The 18,605-nt window shown below is 55.6% G+C and overlaps 2 protein-coding genes across 3 annotated transcripts; one reads left to right on the top strand and one right to left on the bottom strand.

Moving 5' to 3' along the window:
* Positions 1-670: 670 nt before the first annotated feature.
* senp6a (SUMO specific peptidase 6a) lies at positions 671-12,524 on the bottom strand. The gene is given in 25 exon segments (XM_086019752.1): positions 671-1,032; positions 1,695-1,845; positions 1,915-1,983; positions 2,047-2,201; positions 2,263-2,339; positions 2,519-2,730; positions 2,805-2,897; positions 2,981-3,106; positions 3,972-4,088; positions 4,190-4,335; positions 5,043-5,236; positions 6,129-6,317; positions 6,405-6,438; positions 6,533-6,664; positions 6,818-7,056; positions 7,311-7,476; positions 7,478-7,684; positions 7,934-7,989; positions 8,349-8,422; positions 8,565-8,696; positions 9,111-9,199; positions 9,930-9,993; positions 10,086-10,108; positions 10,111-10,181; positions 12,437-12,524. Coding segments are annotated over 25 exon segments (3,141 nt in total). The 3' UTR covers positions 671-795.
* Positions 12,502-18,330, top strand: LOC147128629 (filamin-A-interacting protein 1-like). Of its 2 annotated transcripts, XM_086018372.1 has the most exons (6): positions 12,502-13,257; positions 13,792-14,011; positions 14,129-14,305; positions 14,723-14,901; positions 14,983-17,485; positions 17,890-18,330. In XM_086018372.1, exons 2-6 carry the CDS (start codon positions 13,802-13,804, stop codon positions 18,016-18,018), a joined length of 3,198 nt encoding a protein of 1,065 aa, XP_085874498.1. In that variant the 5' UTR covers positions 12,502-13,257; positions 13,792-13,801; the 3' UTR covers positions 18,019-18,330. The 2 variants fall into 2 exon arrangements, with proteins under 2 accessions (XP_085874498.1, XP_085874497.1); XM_086018371.1 differs by lacking the exon at positions 12,502-13,257 and having other exon boundaries at positions 13,764-14,011.
* Positions 18,331-18,605: the final 275 nt, after the last annotated feature.

Below are 18,605 nucleotides of genomic sequence, written 5' to 3'. Positions count from 1 at the left end.
ATTTTGGCCCGTAACGCTCGATCGACGGCTCGTGATTGGAAAAAGCCATGTCGGGGCACTCCGAAGTCAATTATACTTTTGTGTAAGAAAAACAACGTGCTCAGCGAACTATTCAATTTCATCGGTCAACGAATTTTGACTCTTTTTTTTTTTTTTAAATCAGAGATGCAAGTAAACTTTGTGAGATCATTTTTTTGCCCTTGTTTTTCTCTAGCACATCAGGTTTTCATAATAAATGTAACGCAGTCGGGAGGCAGCACGGTGGACGACTGGTTAGCACGTGCGCCTCACAGTGCAGAGGTCAGGCGTCCCATTCCGAGCTCCGGCCTTCCTGTGGGGAGTTTGCATGTTCCCCCCACCGCGCCTGCCCGAGTTTTCTCTCGTTTCCTACATTCCAAAAATATGCACGGTCAATTCATGGAGCACTCAAAATGGTCCCTCGGTGCGAGTGTGAATGTTGTTCATCTTTGCGTGCTCTGCGAACGGCTGGCAACCAGTTCCGGGTGCACCCCGCCTAACTGCCCGAAGACGGCCGAGATAGGCTCCAGCACGCTCGCGGCGACCCGTCAGAAGGAGAACTGGCAGTGAAGGGAATGCGTTTGATGAACAGGGAAATAAATGGTGCCGCCCCCTGGTGGGAGGAATGTGTGCAAAGAGACATTACCATGAAAACAGTAACGCTGGACTTTTATTCATACAAAGTAAAAGGTGTTGGTGGAAGCAGAGCAGAGAAGCATGTCAGGTACAATCAAGACCCCCCCCCCCGGGCCCTCCTCCCTGGCAGGGGCGTCGAGTTCAGGGTGTGAGCGGTGAGTTGGCGTGGACGGCGACGGACTCTGAAGTCTCTTCAATGTCCACCTCTTCCGAGGAAGCGGACGAGGCCTCCGGCCGCTCGGCCCGGCTCTTGTCGGCTTCCTGGCGGGCTTGGATGAGCAGGATGAGGCTGGTGATTTCCTGCCGTTTGCTCTTCATCCTCTGCTGAGGGAACCACTCGGACAGGTTGATGGGCAGTTGGAAGTTCGCGATGGGATTCTAAGCAGAAAAGAAACATGGAGCTCAGTTCATGTGTTCGGAAAAAAAAAAAAAAAAAAAAAAGAGCAGAGAGGAAACTGCTGTACAAGCCACAAACCTTTCCGCAAAAGAGGTCCCCAAAAGGTCACCCACATGTAAAAATCGGGTACCTACAGTACATAAATGCTACAACACGTCACCCCATTTCCAATTTCATATGGACCTGTGGATGAGGCAAGTGAGTTGGAAAAATTGCGGCCATAACCCGTCAAGTGAATGAGAGCAAGCCCCATCTTTCAATAGGATGTTTGTCTGAACTGTAGCAACCCCCGGCGAGTTCCTCGACTGACGTGGTGCGCCGCCAGCCCAGTTCAAAATGGCTCTTGGACGTCTACAGCCGTCAGTGGCGGGGGGTGGCTTTGAAGCGCTGTGGTTTTTTTTGCCTTCCAAAAGAATGAGCCATCGGTGGTCGGGGCGCGCCTCCAACTGGGAGCACAAATCTTGCCGTCGGCACCCCAAAGATTGCAGCCGCCGCCGCCCGAAGCGGCTTGCCCGTGAAAAGCCCGCTCGTCCCGGCGTCTTGGAAGAGCGGCGCGGCGGCCGTCCATCCGGCGGCCTTCCCCCGCTGGCCTCCCCCAATCTTGAACAACATAAGCCGCGAGAAGCGGCCAGGAAAGGTTTACCTCGAAGAAGCTCTCGACGTACTGCAGGACGTAAATGCCGCAGTCGCTGAAGTTGTCCTGCTGAGGCACACGAGGACTGGAACCTTTCATCACGTCTTTGCCAAACGTGCGCTGGCTGCCTTTGCGCACTTCCCACTCCACCTCCAGGTACCTACGACCCAGGGGCACTTGAAAAGAGCACGCCCCCGCCTGACGTGGGCGCTTCGGCCGGCTCACTTACTCTCTCAGGGTTTTGACCACCGTGGACCTGGCGGGACCGCGCAGCGAGTCCATGATGAGGATACAGGACCTGCGCACAACAAGCGTGAGAGCCACGCTGAGACACGCCCACGCAGCCCAGCCGTTTGCTTACCGTTTGCCGCGGTTGGCCTTGCTGGCCCAAGCGGGCGAGGGCGAGGGCGAGGGCGAGGGCGAGGGCGAGGGCGCGTCGCAGGCCGAAGCCAAGTCGGAGGCGTCGGAAGCCGAGGCGTCCGAAGGCGGCGCGCAGCCGTCGTCGCTGCACTCGTCCTGCACAGTCACAACGTTAACCTGCGGCGCCGGCGCCCCCCGCCGGCGCCGATGGCAGTACCTGACTTGAGCTTTGCTCGTCAGACGTCAAAGCGCCGTCTTCCTCTGCGTAGCGCACGCCAATTTGCCGCAACTCGTCTAGGAGACAAGACAGAGTCCGTGGCAGGCGCGACAAAGCCAACTTGTGACAAGACTGCTCCAAAGGCCCACTTCAACCAGTTCCCGAAACGCGAAGGTCCCTTTCTAGCGACCGTGAATGAGTGAATGTTTGAACGTGGGCCGGCGCGTGGCCCATCGCCCGGCGCGGACTGACTTACCGGCGTAGTGTGGCTCAGGCCGCCCGCCGGAGGCCTGTGGCGGACGGTGCCGAGGGGGGCCGCCGCCGCCGCCCCCCCCCGTGGCGGCGGGCTCCCGGGGGGGTGCGTCCAGCACGTCGGTGCCCGGGGACAGCGGGCGGCAGTGGTCCGGGAGCTCCTCCGGCGGGGGGTCCACGCCCGGGAAGCAGATGACGGCCAGGTACCAGTGCGCCCTGAGCGAGAGCAGACGCCCAGTCAGCGCCCGCTCGGGAGGCGGGAGGCAGGCGCCCGAGCGGCGGCGACTCACGACTCGTTGATGGGAACAAAGATGAAGTCCTTGTCGAACAGATCCACGTGCCGCGTCCACGTCTTCACCCTGTTGTGCTTGCGTTTGTGGATCCTGCCGAGGCGAGCGGCCGAGCGGTCACGAAAAGATCTCGCGCGTCGCCGGCAGAGCGCTCGCATACTCGACGGGATACTCACGGCAGGTTGCCGCTCCGGTCGGGAACGCTCCCCTTCTCCCTTTGCGTGAGTCGCTTGTAGAAGAAGGAGCTGAACACGTGGATTCTTTGGGCATCTTCTTTCTTCAGTTTCTCCAAAACTAAATACCTACACACACGCACACACGCATAGCCTGGCGAATACAGTGGAGAGGATGCCATTTCTGCCAAAGTTGCATGTCAACGCTGACAAGCTGAACCCAAAAGCCGTCAGATCAAATGTTGAAATGTCGAATGGCATTTATCGCTTTATTTCAAAATAATCCCAAGTCCAATTTTTGTAACCCCAACCTTTATTTTTCATTTCAAAGGCTGTTTGCGCACAATCAGATTCACAATCAGATTTCCCCCCCCCCCCAAAAAACAAGTCCGACAAAGATTGGCTCCCGCTTGAGTTGAAATCGCTCCGTTCATCGGACTTGGGACACGCAACCCTGCTTGACATGCCGAGGAGAAAAGCCACTCTCCTTCTTACTTTGGTTCCTAAGAGTCATCGCTTCACGGCAGAGAAGAAAACGGAGTGGGAAAAATGGCAATTCACATGAAACGGCATCGCGCACGAGTGGTCTTTTGCCAGTAACTTGATGTCAATTTGTCGTTTGATTATGCCGAACGATCGGAGCCGGCCTACCCTACCCCCAAAAAATGCACAAGCTGTGGGCCCTCGTTGGGACGGTTCGAAGCGGTCCTCGAATATGCAAGGAGCAGCCACGTTTGGCAAACGTGGCTCCATTTGGGAATGGCGGAGCTAAACGCAAGTTGGGAATTTCAACGTTGGGGAAGATGGAAAAGCGTTGGCGGGATTGTTGCGAATGAGCCCGACTATTTGAAGTTCAATGGGAAAGATGTGTCGAACGTCTCATTCACTTCATTTTTGCAAAGTGGAAAGTCACTGCCGGCATGTCGACAATCTTGCTGAAGTCTGCAACGGCTTGAAAAGGGGAAGGAGAAGCGTGTCAAGGAGGCGCGCTTACTTTAAATAAAAATCGATGATTACATCGTTGAGGAACTCTCCGTCGTTAAGGCAGTGCAGGTCCTCGTTGGTGACCAAGATGCCCCCTTTGGCCGGAGGAGGCGGGTACACCATCAGCCTGGAAGACAAGCGGCGCGCGCCGCCATGAGCGAGGGCGGCGCCCGAGGCCATGAGCGAGGGCGGCGCCAGAGGCCGGTCGGGCGGGTGGCAGGCACTCACTTGAGCACGGGCCCGGAGAAGGTGGGCTGCAGGTCGGCCACGTCCTGCTGCTCCCGTTCAAAGAAGGCGGCCCCGCCCAAGGTCCCGCCGAGCGCCGAGCACCCAGACGCCGCCGCCGCCGCCGCCGCCGCCGCCGCCCCCTTCAGCTGCGCACACCGCACACAACTGCTACAACCAGTCCACTGCAGATTCCGCGGCTGGCTTTCTTGTGGATTGCGCTGCTGTGAAGCCCTTTGAGACTTGCTCCATCATTCACGTCTTTGTTCAAATGTTTTGACTTTTGGGACACCCAAACCTTGACGCCGAACATTGCTGCGCTTTCTTTCAGGTGCAATTTCAGGCAACACTTGCAACGAATGGACCAATAACCGAGGCCGAGACGACGCCTAAGCACGGTCGAAGGCTTCGAACGACGCGCGTCCGCTCAGCTTGGTGTGACAACGCGCACGACTGGAAGAGTGACGGAAAGACGCCCAAAGGGAGCTTCCCGGGAAACGGCCGCAGACCGCTCGTGAATCCGGCGCTGACCTCTGGAGGCGTCCAGGCTTGCCGCTGTGCGCCAGCGTTGACTTTTCGCCCGTCGCAGAGATGCCCGCCAAGGCTTTGAACGCTTTTGCCGACGTCTTTGCAAGCGGGGACCAACCCCGCGAGAAAGCGATACGGGGGCCGCGCCCAAAGCCCGGCAAACCTCGTCCGCTCTGTGAGATGCGGTCTTCAAGCTTACGCCGGCCTTTTAGTTTGCCTCCAAATTGCACCCGAATATCCCCGACTTTGATCAAGTCTGTATGCGTATGTAAAGGCCGCCCCCGTTTCGATTTGAAGAGCGCCCTTTGCACGGACGGACGGACGGCACCTTGTCTTGCTTCTGCTTGGTGGCCTTGTTGAAGTTGACCAGGCGCACGTTGGCCTCGTCAAAGGGCAGCTTGGCGGGGAAGTCGCCGATGTTGTTGTTGTGGCCGATCTCGCCCAAGATGTCGCCCAGGATCATCTGCTCCTTCATATCCAGGCCGTCCACGAAGATGAGCACGATGTACTTCTCGTCCGACTCTGAGCACACGGCAACAGCCGACGTGGCACACCGGGCTTCTCCAAGCGCAACAACCTCCAATCGGACGGCTCACCGGTATTTCAGTTCAAAGGGAAATGAGTCGAGCGCGACCTCGACATTTGTCGCGTGGACACGTCAAGGAAGTTGCTCAGAGGTGCCGCCGTAAAGGCCACCTTCAAAACAAAAGCTCGACAAAGAATACTTTGACGGCAGTTTGAGTCGGCTTTTATTTTGAAGTTGGCCCGCGCCGCGTCGCGGCGGCTGGCTTGACTCGTCTTTTCCACGGTTCCGCTCGCCGAATCACAGATTTTATTGCCATTACAAAGTTGCGACCGACACCAGCACATCGTCATCCCCAAATCGTATCCAATTGCTCATTTAGGACACTAAGGAAGCGCTTTTTAATTGCATCATTGTTGTATGATACAGCTGTTATTTATTTACATATTAATGAATTAACTTCATCATCGACTGTTACCCACAGCCTGATTTACCTGCCAGCATTCACATAAGGGCAGTACCGATGCCTATTTTTTCTCCACTTGAAATCACTGGAGGGAAAGGCGGAACAAAATTTCCGTGAAAAAAAAAAAATCGTACGAAAACTAGGATGTATGAAAACTGAGGTTTCATGGCGTTTTTTGGGGGGTTTTTTCAGTGCGAGGGAATATCAAGTACCGTGTGTAATTAAGAGTCCTCTCGATTGGGAACATTTTGGTTTGGCTAGGTTGAGTGACCCTCAAAAGTGGGGAAGTACATTGGAGAAAGAAGCCATCGGTAACTTTGGCTCAGTTTTACAACGTCAAGATATACGAGTGCCCAGGCGCACGTTTCTCACCGCTCCCCCCCACAGTTCAAGAGAGGCCGCGCGTGCGGCCCGGCGCTACTCACGTTGTCCGGCACAGTCGTACCACTGTCCACTGCCCTCCTGCGTCATGTTGAGCTGCGCGCGCAGACGGGCGCACTCCTCGGGCGTGGTCTGGAAGAACAAGACGGGCAGCTTGCGGACGCTGCACCACTCGCAGCTGATGAGCTCCGAGGCCCGCAGGGACACCTTCTCGACCGTGTTCGGCTCCGACCCTGGCGCGGCAAAGACGGCCGGCGGTCAGCGGGCTGTGGCGCCGCACCCGGGAGAGGAGAGGAGAGGAGAGGAGAGGAGAGGCCTACCTTCAGTTTCCAGCTGGATGTTCTCCACGGAAAACTGGAAGGCAAAAAGAAAAGAAAAGGAAAGAGGAGTTCAGCGCTAGGTGCTAGGGAAGAGAAAGAAAGAAAAAGCATTTGAAAAGAGGACGCACCACCACGGGCTTGGTCACCATCCTGCGCAGGGTTCCCACGCGGACGCTCCGACACTGCAGGATGATGCTGCCGCACTTGCCCGACTCCACTTTGGAACGCTTGCTTCTGGGAGAACTGGGCTGCTTTCCAAACTAGAGCCAATTCAGTTCGAAAAACAAACGTCACTCACTCGTCATTTTACGGTAAACAATGCTCAGTGTTGCGTGGGCTTCCGCAGGGAAGGGGTCCCGACACAACCTTGCTTTTTTCAAGACTGCCGAATGTGAAAAAGAAAGAAAAGTGACCTGGTCCTTCATTTTGCTGCGGCGCGGTATGACAAACTTCTTCATGTCCTCAAAGAAGTCGGCGCTCGGATCCTCCCGCTCGCCGCCGCCGCCGCTCTTCACCGCCGCCTCCACTCCGCCGCCGCAGGGCGCCGGCGACGAGTGCGCCGAGTCGGCGGGCTGCGGCGAGCCGCTGTCCAGTCGGCCCGCGCTCGCCGCGCTGCCGCCATCGTCGGCCTCGTCGTCGCTGGACAAGACGACTGCGGACATCACAACACGTTTGGGCAAAAGGCCGGTTAGCGGCAAATTTCTCCTCCTTCCCCCGCTTTCGTCGGGGCTGGCTTGAATTCCAACCTTGCTGCCTTCACACTCATTCCGTACACCCTCCTCATCACTACAAAGGGACTTCAAGCGGGCATTTTGGGGAAACTAACTCTCGACCGGACTCGGCGCGTGGACCGGCGGTCACTTTTCGGGGAATTTCCTCGCATTCGCAACGCGGGCAAAGACTCACTGGGGTGGTCGAGCTGGTGCTGCTGGGCCGCCGCCGCCGCCGCCGCCGTCTTCCGCCTCCCTCTGGGCGACTTGCGGGCGCCGTAGCAGCAGGACGCGCTGGCCAGCGGAGGAGATCGCCCGTCGGCGCCCGCCAGCCCGGCGGGCAGAGCGTCGGCGCGGGGGGGGCCTGCCGCTGCCGCCGGGGGAGGCCTTGAAGAAGCCCTGCGAGCCGCAGGGCTGAGGTCGCAGGGGGGCTCGAGGGAACGGGGCCAAGAGGCACGCCGCCTGCGGACGCGGCAGACACGCCGGACTGTTCCCGCAGTGCTGACACGCGCCGCTGTCCTCGCACGGCTCGCGGCACTTGCCGCACACCGTCTGGTAGATGGCGGCGGTCTGAGCGGGAACAACAATAAGAGCGTCACAAAGGCTTTGGTCTCTTCAACGGATGTCAAGCGCCAAGTTGGTAAACACTACTTACAAAAGACAAGAGGGGAGGAAGGTGGAAGAAAAAAGAACGGTGGGAAAAGAAAAGGAAAACGAGAGGAAGAAAACCACAAGGAGGAGGAGTCGGGAAGAGGACGAAGAAGCAATAGAGGGGGGATGGCTTAGGGCGGCGCCCCCTGCCAGCGAGTTGCCTCTCACCTCCGACGCTTTCCTCTTCTGCTGGACCAGACGTTTAAGGTTGGAGCTCTCGTCGTCTGCAAGCACGCAGATTAAGACGGATGGAACGTTTCATTACATCCACTCCTCCCAACCCGACTTGACTTTTCAGTAAAGCAACAACACGAAAAAAAAAGCTCCATAGCTCCATTGAGCCCAAGTTTGCTTTGCGCCATCGTCAAAGACAACGGAGCCCATTTTTAACCCCATGAAACGGCTCGATCATTTCAAACGGACAGAGCCGCGCGGGAACCGGTTCGCATCAATTTGCCAACAAATTATGAACGCCAGCGCATCGGGACATCCCAGGAGGCCCGTTTGCCTTCAGGCAGCTCAAATGGACGCAAAAGGGCACGTCGGGCGGAAGCAACAAGTCACGCCAGCCACGCAAACCAACCTGGCTCCTCGGCGCACGTCAGCACGATGTTGTCCACTTCCGCCACCCGCTGCGTGCCGCCGCTCGACTCGTTCCTGCGGAGCAACGACAAGACGGGCTTCAAGCGCGGAGCGTCCTCGACGTCGGGATGACATTGTGATGGCATCATACGCGCAAGGACAACGAGGGCAGCTCTGGCGAGGGAGCTGGCGCGCGGGCGCTCGCTCGCTCGCTCACCTTTGGACGGGCTTCCTGAGGGCGGAGGTCATCTGCGCGTGCTGAAAATGCCGCCCCTGCAGGACCAGTCCTTGCGAAGGGGCGGGGCTTATGATGAAGTAGTTGCCGGCGGTGACCGAGGACCGAGCTAAGCTGCAAGAACGCAAAGACGGCCAAAGGCCTCACTCAAGGACATTCGATAGTGTTGGACCGGCACGCGTTGCGGGGACCTTCTCAACATGGCATCAAACGCAGAAGGCCGAGGCGGCTCCTTGGACGCACGCCAAGGTACGGCGCTCAGATACTGGGGGGGGGGGGGGGGGGAGCCCAAATGCCCATTTGAGCCGGCTCTCCCGTGAGAACGCTTGCTCGCACGCCGGCCCGCGACCGCCCATCCGAGGCAGTGGCGGCCCGTGCCGCGTCGCCGCGGCCTTTTTGCGTGTTCACCGCTCATGCTTTTCGTTCCGGTCAGCAGCGGTCCGGGACTTTTCCGCCGCCCGGAAGGATGCTGGCGGCTATTTACAAACATGATGAAAAGGTCCGGTTGGGGGCCGACGGGGGCCGTACCTGAGCCTTTTGTGCCTCGCAACATTGCTTGGGTGCTTTTCATACGTCCTCAGGGGGTCGGCGGAGGTAAAGTGCCTCAAAGATGGAGACTGCGCACACACAAACACACGCACGCACGCGTATACACGTTAGGTGGAAGTGGCTGTGGCATGCGCTGAACCCACGCAAGGGTGACAGCAGTCAGGAGAAAGACAGGACAACAACAGAAATCGCCGCGAGTGTCGCACACCGTTCCAAAAGAAAAAAGAAGAAAAAGAAACAAAAGGGACAGCGGGGCGCAGCAGCAACGCCGCCTCAAAACAGGGAACGAGCACTTCAGATGGACTCAAATGTCAACGTGCTTTTCTGGAGGCCGCGTCACAAGCGAACCGACATTTGGCCAAAAGGCCACTTGGTCAACACTATCAAGTCGCTTTCTCCAGAAGCCCTCAACGGATCTGCGCAATTCTTGCTGCGTCGCACCGGGATGGACGCGGCCGTTCCCATCGGACGCCGTGTTGTGACAAATTTGGGGGACATCTCGTCTGTCACGTTGCCAAGTCGACTGATTGCAGGGTCAGGAATATGACAGACAGACGCGGGGGCGTTTACGCTCATTCACTCTTTCCCGACCGCCCGATCGCGACAAAGGGATCCGTCGTGGCCTTTTCAGGGACACATGGCGTGCGCAAGTTGAAGCGGACGACGCAACCGTAGACTGTCGTCTTTGGCAAAGGCCGTCACGATGCGACCTTCCCAGAGCGCCAATTCCGAGACAGAGTACCGCGGAAGAAGGCGGAGACGCGCATACCCGATTCGGGAGCACAGACGGACGTTTACCTTGTTTCCATCCGACGACGCGGACGCTTGCTTGTCCGTCTCCTGCGTGGTCATCACGCCGGCGCTTAGGAGGCAAGCCAGCGCGTCAACGTTCCAAAAGGCAACAAGATCTGCGATAGACTGCGGCACAAAGAAGCCGGCGGCACCGACGCTTACTAGTGCTTGTCCTCATCTTCTCGGCCGCAGCGCCGCCCGGGAAGCTCCACTTGTGCTTGTAGCCGCTCTCTGCTCGAGCTTCGGATCTTTCCAGAGCTGCACGTACACGCAAAAGAAAAAATGACTTTATCAGAACAAAAGAACGAGTGCGACAAGCCGGAAGGCCCGGGCCCGGCTAGGAACCCCGAAGCTCAGACGCGCTCGTCCGCCAACTTGCCGACCAATCGCCCAGTCCGTCTCAATTGAGCCTTCGGGCGTCCGTCAACAATTCCCCACCTCCTCCGACGGTGACGTACGGGCTGCGTTTTACGCTTGACGACATCAACGAACAGGTCAGCGGACGACAACGGGTTGGCATGAAACGAGCGCCCGCGCGACAAACCGCACTCTTGACCTTTGCGTGGCAACGGAAATGCCTTTTTGCGTCTTTTACTGCGTTTGCGTGTTTCACCTTCCACCGGACTACAGTTCATGAACACCTGTCCTACTTTTCATCATGACTCTGAAATTTGTCCAGAGAACAAGTACGGGCCTTGCCATGCGTGCGTGCAGAATATTTGCTAGTTGACAAATGCCCCTCAAAAACTTCCCGGCTTAGAGTAAGTGCAGTTTTCAAATGCTAAAGTGCATCTTTATTCTCCGCTTCTGCTAAATTGGGTGCAAATTGCTCGCTGGGCGCAGACCCATTTTTGGCACCCGCCAGCGGCCAGGGCCCTTGCTGATACCTTTGCGTCCGACGCTAAATTGATATCAATATCCAGCCACCCATTTTGCTCCGCTTTGCTTTGCTCTGAGGTCAGGTGGCGGGGTCAGCAGCTCAAGCTTTGTCTCCGCAGCCACTTGGGCCAGCACTCATCGGCTACAAATGCCTCTCCACTGTGCTTTAGTTATTCATTCATTACTATGTATCTTAACAACTTATCGAGTCTTTGTTCATTCTTGACTCTCACCTCTTTTTTTTCCTCTTTCATGCCATGTCTGCTGAGCGCCAAATGAAAGCACACATCACTTGTCCGCCATCCACAAACTCTGTTTGTCTCTTAACCACTATTGTGTACATTTTTTGTAAACCTAGGCTCTTGGCTTTCTATAATTACTTTAACTTGCTCATTGTGATATGCTGTCCGTTTCTGTGTTTATCAAGCTTAGCAATGATACCAGCATTTAATCAAATAAAATAGGATAAAGATGAAGAAACGTATCAAAGTTCAAAACTTAGAACCTCAGCTCACATGTGAAATTTCGAACCCCACTGCCTTCGCACTATGGCGTTGGCCAGAAATCGGTATATGTTCATTGCTTTTAAAAGAGTCATAACTCTTCATATCTGTGGCAGCAGGCAAATGATACTTCCATGTGCGACTGGAAGCGTCTGTAAACGTCGTCTAACACTGCTGGTGTCGTGTAAATCAATTCATCCCTTTTTTACACGCATACCCACAATTTGAGTAGCTGTGAGTGACTGGAAAAAAAAGACTCCTATATGTTGTCTGTGTGCACCAAAATGAGCACTTTTGTGTTCATTGGCAGCTTTTGGGCCAATATTTGAGGCTAGCACAAGGTCTGGTCATCACTCGTGCTCTTTGGCAAGCTCGTCCTTATAGCCAAGCAATTCATTTTTCAATCAAGTCTTATTTGGTCTGTTCGAGGCGTTTCCATCTGAAATGTTATCTGGAAAGACGACCAAGCGAAGGCCTCATCAAGTCCAACCTGCCACCGCGTTGCTAGCTTGCACTTGCTAGCTCGCATTGCTCTTTGAGTCGACCGAAGAGGACCGGACCGGAACCACAGCGGTCCGGACCGGACTGACTGTGTTTCGTGTCCCCGTCCCGCAGGCCGAAGCAGTGAGCGAGCCTCGCTCAGCTCCTGAGCTTGAATAATGTGCAGTGCCAACAAGCAAGGCTAACGTTGCTCACTTAGCCGCTTGCTGCAGCTCATATTTTTGGGAGACTGACGAGGTGACACCGGCGGACCAAATGTGTCTCTTGTCCGGCGAGAACGTGACGACCGAGTCTGGGCCGGTGTGAGCTTACCGTGTAAGAGCTGGCCTGTGTTGTGGGCCATGTTTAATCCACGTCCTTGTCGTTCATGTCTTCGTTTGTGTTTCCTTTTTTTTCTCCTGAGCTTGGATGCGCTGAGCAAGTTAGCGGTGCAAATGCTCTCATCACCGGAAAACAAACGCTTTGACTCCACAATAAAAGCATGTTGGTATTTTGGGTTTGGGATTGCTGATTGAGCTTTTACGCCCCGAGCAGCCATGCAAACGCGTTATATAAAAGGTTGTATGTCCGTACTGGTTATTATAAATGTGCTTGTGGTAGGGCTGTTAACTTGACACGTGGATGAGCTACGGATGCCTACTTCCTCTTCCGACCTCCAAACGCCGGGTGTAACTTGACGTTTCTCATCGCCGATGTCAGTGTGCTGCGAAGACGACATGTTCGCGTCATGAGTGGGAACGCTTGACACTGACTGGAGACCAGTTCCTTGTTGGTCAGCATTTGCCCTGACGTTGGCGAGCGACCAGTCCAGGGTGCACCCCGGCCGGCCGGCTGGCACTCAAATTGAAAGTCGGCAGGGAAAGACTCGGAATCAACCGTGACCCGAATGAGGACAAGCGCGGCGCAAAATGGACGGACGGGTGTTGAAATGCGCTTGTCCGTAAACAAAATTGATCATCGTCACCACTCACCGTCATTATTCATCTCCCTCGCAGAAGAGTCACACAGCAGGTTGTTTTTTTTAAAATGATTGGCCAGTAGGGGGCGATAACACTGATGTAAAAGGCAAATGACTGACAGGTGCGGTTCTCGACGTCTCCGTCGTAGTGATCTTCCGGAATCACAGCTCGCACAATCATAAAAAAACAACAACATCCTATCACTAAGAGAGAGAGAGGATTTATTGTCCAAAGGAACTGCACGTTCTGCCTGTCTGTAGGGGTCTCCAAAGCACAGATAGAGTCTCTGCTAAGAGATTGGTTGGCAGACATGAAGACAGAGTGAAAAAAGAAGGATGGGGGTCGTGGGTGCGGTCAGAGTGACAGTGGGCGTGGCTACAAGTTTGTAAATGCTGTGTGACTTTGTACACTTCAGGATCTGTTTGGACTCCCTACTTTGACACCAAGACCAACCAGCGCAAATGTGACCAATAACGGGACGTCAAAAAGCAGGTAAGATGAAGGACAATTCATTTGTCCTCTGATAGACAGACAGAAAAATAGAGCGGTGAAGAGGATGGAAGTGATGTCAGCAACATAAGCAAGGAAATCCTCATGAGTGGCAGAACCCGGGGGATGAAGCATAGACATCAAATGAACGAATCAAGAGAGCGCACAAGTTTCAGCGTGTTGAAAAAGATTTCTTCACGATCACAGCAACGGTACAGCCATGTCGTCTTACAAACAAAAATGTTGTTTGGTGTTGAGGAACAGACGGACAAATAAAAATAGGAATAGCTCCTCTTGAGAAGCACCCCTGACGAGTTATTAATAACTAACATGGTTGCTGCCGCTCAACTGGCAAGATTCTCGGAGTCTGAGTCACCAGCTGCTTTCATCCACAACATCAGCACAAGCCCCCCCCCCCCCCCCCCGAGCCCCGACTCACGATGCCGTCATTGTTTGTTGTGTGGCGGTCGAGTAGCTCGGATGGTGTCCTGTCACCAGCGAATGACTTACTGATCAATTTCTGATGATGCGATCCAGGAAGCACAACATGGAAGGCCAAGACGATGGATCCAAGAAGGCAAAATCCAAAGGCTCCACCAGGCAGGAAGAGGAAATGACAGCAGAGTCTTCGAGGAAGCGGAAGGCCAAAGTCCGACGAGAGGAGAAGGACAGGAATTCGGAGCAGAAAAGTCCTCAAGTCAACTTGTCCAAGAACGATTTGCTCCAGCTGCTGGGAATCATGGAGGGTGAAGTCCAGGTGGGGCGAGTCTGAAGGAATGCCGGCAATCTTGATGAGAATGAAGGAAAAACCATGTGTGTGCATGTGCGTGTGTGTGCGTTGCGTGTGTGCGTGCGCGCGCACCTGCACGCTCAGGCCCGAGAGGATGTCATCAGCCTGCTTAGGTCTGAGAGGAGCGGACCTGAGAAGCCGGAGTCCCGTTACGGATGGTCCATTCCCGGCAAGGTCTTGCGGGCCCTGCAGAGGGACGACTGCGTGTTCGCCCGCCACGGCCGCTCCGCGGACGACGTGTACGAGAAGCCCATGGCCGAGGTGAACGCGTTCAAATGAAACATGTTGTCACCTGCGCTACTCGTCATCCGACCCCTCCCCGGTCACTCCTGCTGTACCCAAGGGCCCCCTGCTCTTCATCATGTACCTTCCTGCTCCTCAGCTACATTTTCTATCCATTCTCTATTCATTTCCATTGCTTGACTGATGACCTCCTATACCTATTCGTCCTTTCAGACAATTTCATGGAAGAAATATTAGAATTTGGGCTGAAAACGTAGGCCAGTGCTTCTGATGGAGTTCAGGCCAGCAGAGAAGCCTCGCTGGCTCTGATCAGCCGTCACTGCATGCACGCATGCAGTATTGACGTACGTACGTACGTACGTACGTACGTACGTCAATACTAAAAAAGTGTGAATATTGGCATCTTCTCACGTGAAGCCAAATGTCTGTGGTCAGCTAGAGCGTCTTGAGGACAAGCAGAGGGAAACGTACCGCCGCATGCTGGAGCAGCTTCTGCTGGCCGAGAAATGTCACCGCCGTACCGTCATGGAGTTGGACAGCGAGAAGCGCAAACACGCCGACTTCATCAATAAAAGCGACGACTTCACAAACCTGCTGGAGCAGGAGAGAGAGAGGTGAGTGCAGAGAGGACTGGGCGGGCGACGTGGCATCGGCAGGCTCCAGCTGGTAAACCGTGTCCTCGCCCATGTTTTTAGACTGAAAAAACTGTTGGAGCAGGGAGAGGCCTGCCAGGCCCGCAAAGACACCGAGCACAGCAGGCGGCTGGAGAAGCTCCGAGCCCGCTCGGTCAAGCTCGAGTCCTTTGCCCTCATGTTGGCGGATGAGCGGCAGCTGCAGGCCGAGCAACTGGAGCTGCGGAGCCAGAAGGTCCGAGAGCTCACTGACAAGTTGCGGGACAAAGAGCGGCGGCTGGCGGACGTTACCGACGTCGCACAGCGGGGCGGCCAGAAGGTCCTCAAACTGGAGGCAGAGCTGGAGCGCAGGGTGGCGACTTCCAAACTTGAGCAAGAGGAGATGACGGCCAAACTGTCCGAGCAGGAGTCCCAAAGCCGGCAGCTGAAACTGAAGCTCGCCGGACTGGCCGACCGGACGGAAGAGCTGCGCAGGAGCAACGTGCGGCTGCAGCAATCGGACCAGGACCTGCGGGACCTGAGGGACAAGATCAGCAAAGGCCAGTGCGGCAACTCTTCCCTCATGGCTGAGCTGGAAACCCTCCGGAGGAAGGTGCTGGAGATGGAAGGCAAGGATGAGGAGCTAACCAAGAGCGAGACTCGGTGCAGGGAGCTCGGAAAGAGGCTGCGGGACGAGGAGAACGTCGGCAAGGAGCTGAGGCGGGAGGTGGACAAGCTGCAGAGGAGAATGGCTGACTTGGAGAAACTGGAGGGGGCCTTCGGCAGGAGCCGGACGGAATGTTCGCAGCTCCGCGCCAAGCTGGGGAAAGAAAACCGGTTTGCGAGCCGTCTGGAAGGTGAGCTGGAGAAGCTCAAAGGACGACTCAAAGAAGTGGAGTCGCAGGAGGCGACGCTGGAGAGGGCGGAGATGATCCTCAAGGATGATCTCATGAAGCTCAAGTCCTTCACTGTCGTTGTGGTGGACGCAAAGAAGAACATGGCGGAGAGACTCAAACAGGAAGAAGAGAAAAGAGAAGAGTTGGGTCGCAAGTTGAAAGCTGAGGAATGTAACGTGACCCGAGTCACGGAGAAGCTGATTGACGAGAGCAAAAAACTCCGCAGATTTAAATCCGAGATGGCGGTCAAAGTGACTCGAGCCAGCGAGGAGAACGATGACTTGAAAGGTCAACTTAGGAGGGAGCGGGAGCAATGTCGCCGGCTCGGCGCCGCCGCGTGCGACATGAAAGCCGCGAGGGAGGAGGAGCACAAGACACAGACAAAACAGGAGGACAAAATCAAAGAACTCACACTGGAAAGGGAGAACCTTAGAAGCCGACTCGTGCGACTGGAGGTCGTCGAGGGGGATCTGATCAAGACGGAGGATCGGTACGAACTGCTGGAGAAAAAGTTCGGGGCGGAGCAAGAAAAAGCCAATTCCCTCTCCAAGCTTGTGGAAGAAATGACAGGGCAGACTAGTCGGCTGTCCAAAATGGAGGAGGCCAAAAGCCGAGATCTGGAGGTGCACGTTCAGGCTTTGAGGGAGAACATCCACCAACTGATGGCCAAGGAGGACCAGCTGTCCCAGCTCCAAGACGATTACTGTGTCCTCCAGCAGAGGTTTCGGGAGGAGGAGGAGAGGGCGAAGAGCGTCAGTCAGGAGGTGGCCAACCTCAGCCAGGAATTGGAAGCCAGTAGGCGCTACGGTCGCGCCTTGAGGCCGGGCGGCAACGGGAGGAGGATGGCGGACGCTCGGCTGACATCCGCCGCCACGCAGACCGACGCCTTGCCCGGAGGTTCTGCTGATGATTTCATTCGCAAGTCCGTCCTGGAGGAGAAGCGCTTCATGAGCGACCTCAGGGAGCGGGGTCTCAAAAAGCCTGCAGTTCTAGAACGCTACCCGCCGGCCGCGAGGATCGGGAAGACCCCTGAGAGGAGTCAACTTCACTCCCCTGAAGTGTCTATCTCCCAGAAGCCAGGCCAACCGCTCCGCATCCGGGTGACGCCCGATCCCACCGACAGCACCGCCACCGTGGAGATTACCGGCCCGCAAGCCCGGGACTTTTTTTCCAGCGCCACGGTCATCCCTACGCTAGGCCTTCACCAACCTCGCATCACCATCGTCCCCGAGGCCACCGCCGCCTTCACGGCAAAAGGCGAAGCGTGCCACGTGGCGGATCCGGTCCAGTCCCCGGTTACCATAACGACCATCTCCAGAACCACAAGTCCCGACCGGAGCGAAAGCCGCCCGGCGCCGCTGTCCATTGTCTCCGTCAGCACCGGCCCGGCGGCCCGAGCGCGAGCTTCGCCCGAACTTTTGCCGGAACCTCCGCACGGGAGCGCGGGCCGCTCCGTCGTCACCGTCGGTCCTGATAAGCGACCCGGTTCTGCGTCGGCCCCGAATTTCACCGGCAACGTAGTCACGACGGAGGACAAGAAGATTCACATCCGCCTGAGGACCACCGACAAGCAGGACAACGAAAGCGCGCCGCAACCCTCGGAAGGGAAGAGTGCCGAAGCCGGCAAAATGAGCAGCAGCTTAACCGTCACGCCTGTCACCGCCGCCGCGTGCCGGTCGCCGACGTCTGTGGTGAGAGCACGGCGTCATCTTTGACCGCGCAATCACGTCAAGTTCGGAGATGGCAAAAGCACTCACACTTTAAGTTGAAGTAAAGCTACTTGGGTAAAATGAGATTCTGCTAAAAGTAGAAATGCTGATTCGATTCCTACTCCTAAAAAAAGTACACGGTGTGAAAGCATCAACCGTATACACTCTACAATACCCGTTTAGAGAACTTGGCACAACAAACGTACAACACCGCCTCAGCACACCGTAGCTAACCTCTTTAATTACGCTTGAATTTCTGTCCAGGGGGAGAAAAAAATAAAGCACCGGCTTGGCTGTTTGTAGCGAAGCCAGCGTTGCCCATAACGTTGCTAATGTTTTGAACTCTGAAAAAACGCTAACTCGGCACATGGTGTATCCCGCTGCAGACCAGTTGGGCGTCGTCCACTCACATCGCCGTGTCCAAGAAGGCCGACAAGACCGGGACGGTATCCCGCGAGAGTCAGGTGCTGAAAATCAAACTGAGAAAGTCGTCTCCGGCTTCTTCTGCACTGTGAGGCCAGAGCTCAAGCTTCCGCACGTTGCCTTGGCAACCCTTCCGAGGGACAACACTTACATTCACATTTTTCCAAACAACGTAGCTGTTTCTTCTTTGTTTCAAGTGTGTGCTGCAGATTCGTGGCATCGATTCTTTAATGTCACTTTTTGACTCCGTTAAAGGTTTTCCATACAAAAGACGTATTCAAGTTTGCGCCTGTCATTGTTTGTTTCCAGCGACACAAACGTGTAGGGGAGGGTGCACGGCTTGGGTCGTGCTTGGCGAGCAGGAAATGGAAATGGGACAAGGAAGTGGCAGGGGGATGCAATGATGTCGAAGCAAAGTGGACAGCGCCTGAATTAGCCCCACAAGATATAAACGCTTTCTTCAAAAGAGATCTCGGGTGTCTTTGTCGGGACGATTCCAAGTGACAACACTTCACTTGTAGCAAACTAAATAGAAGCAACAATAATGCAAACAAAGTGACTGACTGAACAAAGTGGCCAGCGTTCCCAACTGCTCTGGCAAACAAACCGCAAGAGCCCCAAATGAATAAATCCCACCAGGTGGACGTCCATTTCAGCCCCCGCGCTTTCATATTTGAGA

Source organism: Filicampus tigris, chromosome 20 (genome assembly GCF_054856515.1).
Source record: "Filicampus tigris isolate MCC_2025a chromosome 20, RoL_Ftig_1.0, whole genome shotgun sequence".
NCBI lineage: Eukaryota > Metazoa > Chordata > Actinopteri > Syngnathiformes > Syngnathidae > Filicampus > Filicampus tigris.
This window is presented reverse-complemented; position numbering and strand designations above follow the sequence as displayed.